Source organism: Gopherus flavomarginatus, chromosome 8 (genome assembly GCF_025201925.1).
Source record: "Gopherus flavomarginatus isolate rGopFla2 chromosome 8, rGopFla2.mat.asm, whole genome shotgun sequence".
Lineage (NCBI taxonomy): Eukaryota > Metazoa > Chordata > Testudines > Testudinidae > Gopherus > Gopherus flavomarginatus.
The window spans coordinates 66,189,033-66,196,136 of record NC_066624.1 but is presented as its reverse complement, the minus strand read 5'-3'; the positions used below and the strand labels follow the sequence as shown (position 1 = coordinate 66,196,136).

Below are 7,104 nucleotides of genomic sequence, written 5' to 3'. Positions count from 1 at the left end.
TTCCACAATCGATAAACTGCAGAGTTAACACAAAGCTTATCTATTGTTGTGCCACTGACACCCTCGGGCACATTGTACAAATAGTTTATGTTGGTGGCCTGCCCACTGTTTTCTTCAATTAGTTTATAAAAAGGAAATTACACATACTCAATACATGTTTAAAGATGTACAAAAGATATACAATAGAGACCAGCAATTTGATCAATTTAGCTTCTTTCTGCTCCTGAATGGTCTGAAAATAGCTTTTGCTTTTCTTAAATTTCAATTTGATTTTGTTCACACAATAATTTGTGGGTAATTCATGGCTTGTAAACATTTCAGAAGCAGCTGTGTTTGATACTTTGGCAGGACATGTTAGTTTTCACTGGCGAGATCCCCTGGTATTCTTTCCATTCCCCAACTGAATTAAACTCTTGCAATCAGAGTTCCAGTAACCACTTAAAAGGTCAAAGTTTGCTTTTGTGACTATTCACCAACATTTGCTTAGAGTTAGTAGCTGCTGCAAACATCCACAGGTGGGATTTTCACAAGTGCCCAAGAGGTTTACATGGGACTATGTCACTAAATCCTTCAGATGCTTTTGAAAAATCCCACCCCTCCTGTCTATAAGAACTTGATGAGAATATTTGGGGAAAGTAAAAATGTACCTGCACCTCTCAGGTGAAGCCAATTCCATTTTTATTTGAACAAACATTTATAGGGCAGAGACCAAAGGTGTTCCCCCAGGTCTAGCACTCATCACTGTCACAGAACAGGCTGGGAGCAAGCTACTCTTGTTGAGAGCTTCCTTGGTCAACAATGGAGGCAGAGGGAGGGGGAGAAATGATCACCAGCCCTTCACAACAGAAATAGCACCTTCATTTACTTTTGTGGAGTAGCTAGCACAAGGCCCTGATGCTGAATGAGGCCTCTGAGCACTACTGAAATGATGGACATTTTAGGACAAGTTCCGAGGTGGTTCCACCCTTCCCCCATACTTCTAGGAACATGTATGTCTGAAGAGAGCTATTCCAGGGAGACAATCTCCCATAACTGTACCAGTAAGGCAGAGTTGGCTGTTTATTTCCGGTGGCGTGGTATGTGGCATGCAGCTATTCCGCTATTAGTTTCTGTTTAAAGCTGGACACGTTGCCCTTGCCAGAGCAGACATATTTCACTCAAGCTTGAGCTGCAGAAGCAACTACCCTCCAGAAAAGCCTATTCAACCAGATGGGGACGAGCGGGCATTGCTGGTAGCTCTGTTCCTGCAGTGTTTCTCAGAGCCTGTGGGCTCATTTCAGGTGGAGTGCAACACCAGTCTGCAGTAAGAACCTCTGGGAAGACTCTCTCACCTTCCAGAACAGAGGCAGAGAACGAGGCAACTCTCAACAGCAAGTACTTCACTTTGTTCTCTCTCTTCCTCCTCTGCTGCCTTCACCACAAGGCTCTTGGGCAAGAGGGCACCATGGAGCTCAGTCATCCCCTCCTGGCAAGGAGGCAGAACAAGAATCCTACAGAACCCTATCAGGCTCCTCTGCTTCTTGCTAAAGAGGATGATAAAGGCAAGGCAAGCAGAGATATCGACTAATCCCGGTGACAGGAGGACCCAATTCCCCCTCCCTTTCCAGCAACTCTGCCACTCAAGATTCTCTTCACCTCCCCGCTCCCAGTTACTTCTACTGAAGATGCTGCCTTTTCTAGCATGGCATTACAGAAATGGGATACAAGCTAGGGGAGTTGTTCTTCGTTGATGGCTGTTCCCATTTCATGTACATTCTTCCTTTCCCGACTGGGTCCATAGTCAGTTTCCCCTTGGACACAGACTCACCTGACTCCCAAATAGAGAGGTAAGAATAGGGACATTAAGCCTCCAAAAGGACTCCAGAAAGCTGCAGCTGCCTTGTCACAGGAATGTGAAAAGGCTCCTCCCTGGTCTTCAGAGTCTGAATTGGAAGATGACAAATTTCTCCAAGAAAGCACAGTGGACCCCACTATATCCTGCTCTTTAAAGCCACTGTAGTAAGAAGAGTGAAAAATCCACTAAAGATCCCCCTAAAATGAAAAGCAAGGGAAAATTCTCTATTCCTGAGTTAACTGAAAGTATAGCTGATGCAAGAGGCTATTAGCAGTCACTGTCTCTGTCATTTCTGCTTCACTGGACTAGAATTTTTGGCTTCTTTGGAAATAACAGTTGTTTGGAAGATAGCTGAGTGCACACTAAAAGAAAGCAGAGGTACGACCTCAACTAGTTAAACAGGACTTGCATATATGGGAGAATGCAGAAGAGTGGAGTTGATCACTTGATTTACAGATACATACCTTTCTCACAAACAACTACGTATATTTTTAGAATTTTAGATGCTTTGACCTATTCTTACCTCTTGTTTTATATGGGTTCAATGTTAATTTGATTAGTAGTATCCAACAAGCAAAACATTTTCTGGCATCAGAACCTCAAACCCAGATTACTGTTTATGTTATATAAAAATACAAATATGCCAATTTAAATTATAACATCTTAAACCCTTCCTGATCCTCCCCACCACAGCCTGCAGTTCTTATTAGGGTAGAGTTAATCCCCTGGTAATCTTTCATCCCACTGACTCATCACTTAGCGGTCTGCTTTATCTGCAATACCCCTGAGGTCAGCAGGGCACTGGGCAGGTGCCATCTTAGAAGGACCTGGAGATGCACACTTTATTGCAGGAAGCTTCAGGGAGCAGACAGACTGAAAGAAAAATGTGCCTCTAAAATCCAAAGGGGCTTTTACCTTGTCAGTAGAACTGCAACTCTGTTTTTGTCATCTTTGCTCTGCCTTTGGGAGTAAGGACCATCAGCTGAGTTTCTGCCACAGCAAAACAGGAGGTGATTGGCTAAGGAAGCTTCTTAACTGTACAAGTAGTTTGTCCAATATAACCAAAGGAGGTGAAGGCTTTGCTCCATTACTCCAGTGTTGGCACAGGGAGTTAGTTTAGGGTTCGGTGTACAGATAGTCTTTATACCACATTTTTCAGACCATGTTAGGAGACTGAGAGGCAACATAACAGTCCAAGCAATAAGGGAGGAACAGACATTTAATGGCAGAAAGTGTCTGAGAAACTAGTAATTGATAGGGAGTTCTTGAATTCAGTAATTCATCCCACACATCCAAGTATACATCAACCTTTCAAGCTTCAAAACATGGGCCAGAGTCCCCAGTGCTAGAAGCTTTAAACAATGTGACACCGGCTCCTTTAACTTCAGTTTCACGACCACATTCTTGATACGAGACAAGGTAAATTTGGCTCTAGGACAATGGATACCCACTGGAAATATCTGTCAAATACAGGCACTGACATTTTTCCCAGTGTGCGCTCCACCCCCCACTCTGCCCCAAGGTTCCAACTCCTTCCCTGAGGCCCCTCCTCACTCCACCTCTTCCCACCCATCCCCTCCATCCCCCATCCTGAGGTCCTGCCCAACAGCTGTGACTGGTGGTTGTTGAACATCCCCTATTTTTTTCCCCCATGAGTGTTTGAGCCCGAGAGCACCTGCGAGTCGGTGCCTATGCTGTCAAGAACCCCACCACCACCAGACCCAAACCTAACATTAGTCCACTGAAACAGCAAAGAGAGGAGAGAAGAAACTTGATATCGGTTCCCCTTTCTTTCAGGACAAGAAGAAAAACAAATGAGGAGAAACTTTGTGGGTTTAAAAGCAGAACATAGGTTTATTTACAATCAAATTCTGGTGGGCAGCTGAATAAATAAAAGATTTGCCCTGTATACTCTCAACTCCCCTCTGCAGAAGTTGTCTGAAAGAAAGGCTGGGTTAGAGAGAGACCACGGTCCTAGGAACAACCCTCTTTCCTAACCCATCAAAACACTTCCTTAGAAAACAAGCTCAGGAAGGAAGCAAAATAAAGTGCAAATAAAAAGGCGAGAGAACGCTGGTGGCTTATCTTGAGGCCCATCTGAGGTGGAAAAGTTTGGCTGGATAAAAGTTATAAAACACCACAGTTAGTTCTCCTCCAACCACCTCACATATTTAGATGCCTGAGGATACAGGGTGTAAACCCTGTTCAATGGCACAGGAAGGGCTCAAGCACAAAGGAGAATATTGCACATGTGCTCAAAAAGCGGGCAAGTGGCCAGGGATTGCCAGCACCAGAGCATTACATTCAGGATTGAATCCCATTGCTCCCCCGTGCTCCACCAACAGCCTTCAACAGAGAAGGACGGATGGACAGCAGAAGAGACTATACATTTATTTTCTGGTACTGGAAGTCTTGGTATGGATACATTCCTCATCACAGCACCACCACCACTCCCACTGCAGATGTTACATCTATTCTCTTCTCTCCCTCTCCTCCCCTCCCCTTCTCCACGCGCCAACAAAACTGGAAATATATTGGTTCGAATTAAAATTCTCCTTTCCCCACTTTTTGGTACTTTTGCTATAGGAGCTATTGGAGGGAGTTTTAACAAAGATGCATCATCACTGAAGAATGGACAGTTCCCTGAAATAGAGATCAAAATGATGCAGGGAGTTCTCGGATTACAAACTGCCAGAGAGACCATGTCAGAACTGGAGAAGCCTCAAACTCAGCCAACAACACAGGGGCCAGAACTGCCAGAGCAACAGAAACATTTAAATTACTTTACAGTTATTCCATCACTTCATAGACTGACTAGGATCCACTCTGTCCATGTTTCAGAATGCCCTCACCCCACGCCTAAGCTACTCCATGGGAACAGAACACAGGAAACAGGACATGCATTAGGTCAGAATACATGGTAAACGTCTTTCCAACACTTCCAAGTTAGAAGTGCTGTGCATACATTTGTATAATAGGGTATTTGGCACAGCTGTCCGGTGAGGGAATCTGGCTAGTACCTTCGGCTCCATCCAGTGCATAGATACTGTATGTCAAGGCATGACTAGTAGTATTCACCATCCAGATCAGCCTGAGGGTCAGCAGCACGCTTATAGGCAGTAAAGAGCTCTGCCTCCAGCTTCTCGTCCTTGATTGCCTCATTAGAGCTCTCCTCTGAGAAGTGAAGCCCATTGGATGAAGCCCAAATGCATGTAGGATGAATCTAGGCTTGGGCCTCCATTCTGTCCAGCCCTGGACCGGCATCCTCCTGTCTTTCATCTCCTTCCCGTCAAAATTCAGACCACAGGACAGCCTTGTTTCCTTTGTCCACACTGACCACATGGGCACCGGCTGGTGACCACGCCACTGCATTGATAGAGGAGCTGAAAGGAAGCCAGGTGTCAATTTAGGAGAGATTCTAATTTCACAGCAGCATTTAGGACAGGAGGAATTAAACTCCATAATTTCCAAAGCTCATTCATTCTCAGATCATTCAAATGATACCTGCATTTGTAACAGTCTCCCAGGGATATTCGGAGTATATTATACTTAATGCCCTGGCTGTGAACAAGCAATCTGACAACAAAACACAAATTTCATAGCCTTAATTCCCACTTTACTGGTTATTGCTATGAATCCACAGAGAAGCTGCATATAAATAACCCATGCACACTGGTATGGGAATGGAACTCCGCATCTGCAATCCCACCTCTCCTCACCATAGGTCCTATGTGAGCCACAGCTCAGACCCTGCACCAGTTTAGTCCACGAGCTTCCTGTCTCACCTGTGATGCTTCGCAAGAGTTCTCTCCACTTTCCCAGTGAGCACATTCCAGATGTACAGGACCCCATCAGCTGAACCACCTGCCACATAGCTACCGTCAGGGCTATTGAAACACATATTAGGTGCAGAAGAGAAAAAACAATTTATTTTGAAGTTAGCAGCTTTTGTACCCACGCTAATCTTTAATGTTTCCAGAACAAGCAAACTGATATTAATGGTCTGCACTAGCAAATATTAAAGTTTCTCCAGCTTGTATTCACACTGATTAGCAAGATCAAGAAGTTTCTATATCACGTGATGATGTAACAGCTGGGTGGCTGGCAATTAACAATAGATGTTGGTTCTTGTGAAATCTACTTAGGCCAAAAGGGTGACCTTGGCAAGTCACTTCACCTCTATGCCTCAGGTGGGGATAACGAGGCTTACCTCCTTTGTAAAGCACTTTGAGATCAATGAATAAGATGTGCTATATAAGCTAGGTATATTATTCTATTCGATTCCTAACATTAGGCACCTAAAAAAGTCCATCATAATAGCAGCCAAAGGCCCTGAAGAGAAATAGGGCTCCTTTGTGCTAGGCACCTTAAACACATAAAACAGTTCCTCCCCACAAAAGCTTGTAATCTACAAGGGAAAAAAAGGGAGGCGATGGGGAAGGTTGAAGTATAAACCTAAGCAAAATGGTTAGGATAAGCCATGTCTATATACACTAAATTGAGCACTAGCTTTTTAAATATTTAACCCTTAAACCCTTACCTGGTTCCATTGTTTAGATCTTAACCTTTCTATTTTAGTTTTATATTTAATCCCTTTCAGTCATATTTAAAAATCCTAAACGTGATTTTTTAAAATCAGCAGAACTGGTAGCACCTTCTATACTTAAGGTTCTCCAACAATTCCTGTTAAAAGATCCTGTTAAAAGATCCTGTTTTCATTTACTTATAACTTTACGAAACATTAACCATTTGGGCTGAAGTTTTCCTTGTCAGGTGTCTGTCCCAGACTGACCATTTTTACCTGAATTTCAGCAAAAATGGTTCAATCGTTTGAGAAGGATATTAGAAAAATGTTTCCATATTAAAACAATTCTTACACTTCATTGAGAAGCTCTATCATCTGCACACTCTGGAACAAGGACATATAGTCTAGGGGAAGAGTTGTCACCCTGGTTTCAGAGATGTGCCTTTTCTTGTTCCCAAGAAAAGCTACCCAGATTCAGACAAATTAAAGCCTCTGAAAAACTGCAGTTGACAAACACTCAGTAGATACTTGTTAGAACTTGTCAGCTAAATTCTCTGAAAATTCCATCTATAGTGGAATGTTCTAACCCAGGGTCGCAGAGGCTGAGCAGGAATTCCTTGCAATTGCTATTCCCGACCACTATGACATTGGGCACCAGAACTGACAGCCAGGTGACTATCCCTCTTTTCCTCTAAATGCCCTTGCTGCTGGTGTCCAGGCAGTGTGGCGGAGAAGTAGCCTGACT

The 7,104-nt window shown here is 43.7% G+C and overlaps 1 protein-coding gene across 3 annotated transcripts in view; it reads right to left on the bottom strand.

The window, feature by feature from the left end:
• Positions 1-3,660: 3,660 nt before the first annotated feature.
• The window catches only part of ATG16L1 (autophagy related 16 like 1), a 28,445-nt gene continuing 25,001 nt past the window's right edge, over positions 3,661-7,104 (bottom strand). For 2 of the 3 annotated variants that reach the window (XM_050965266.1, XM_050965267.1), the window contains 2 exons: positions 5,620-5,721; positions 5,108-5,217 (listed from right to left, as the gene is read on the bottom strand). In XM_050965266.1, the coding sequence (XP_050821223.1) occupies positions 5,124-5,217; positions 5,620-5,721 (196 nt within the window). In that variant the 3' untranslated portion in view covers positions 5,108-5,123. Of the gene's footprint in view, positions 5,218-5,619; positions 5,722-7,104 lie in introns of all 3 variants that reach the window. The other variant, XM_050965265.1, reaches the window with a different exon arrangement.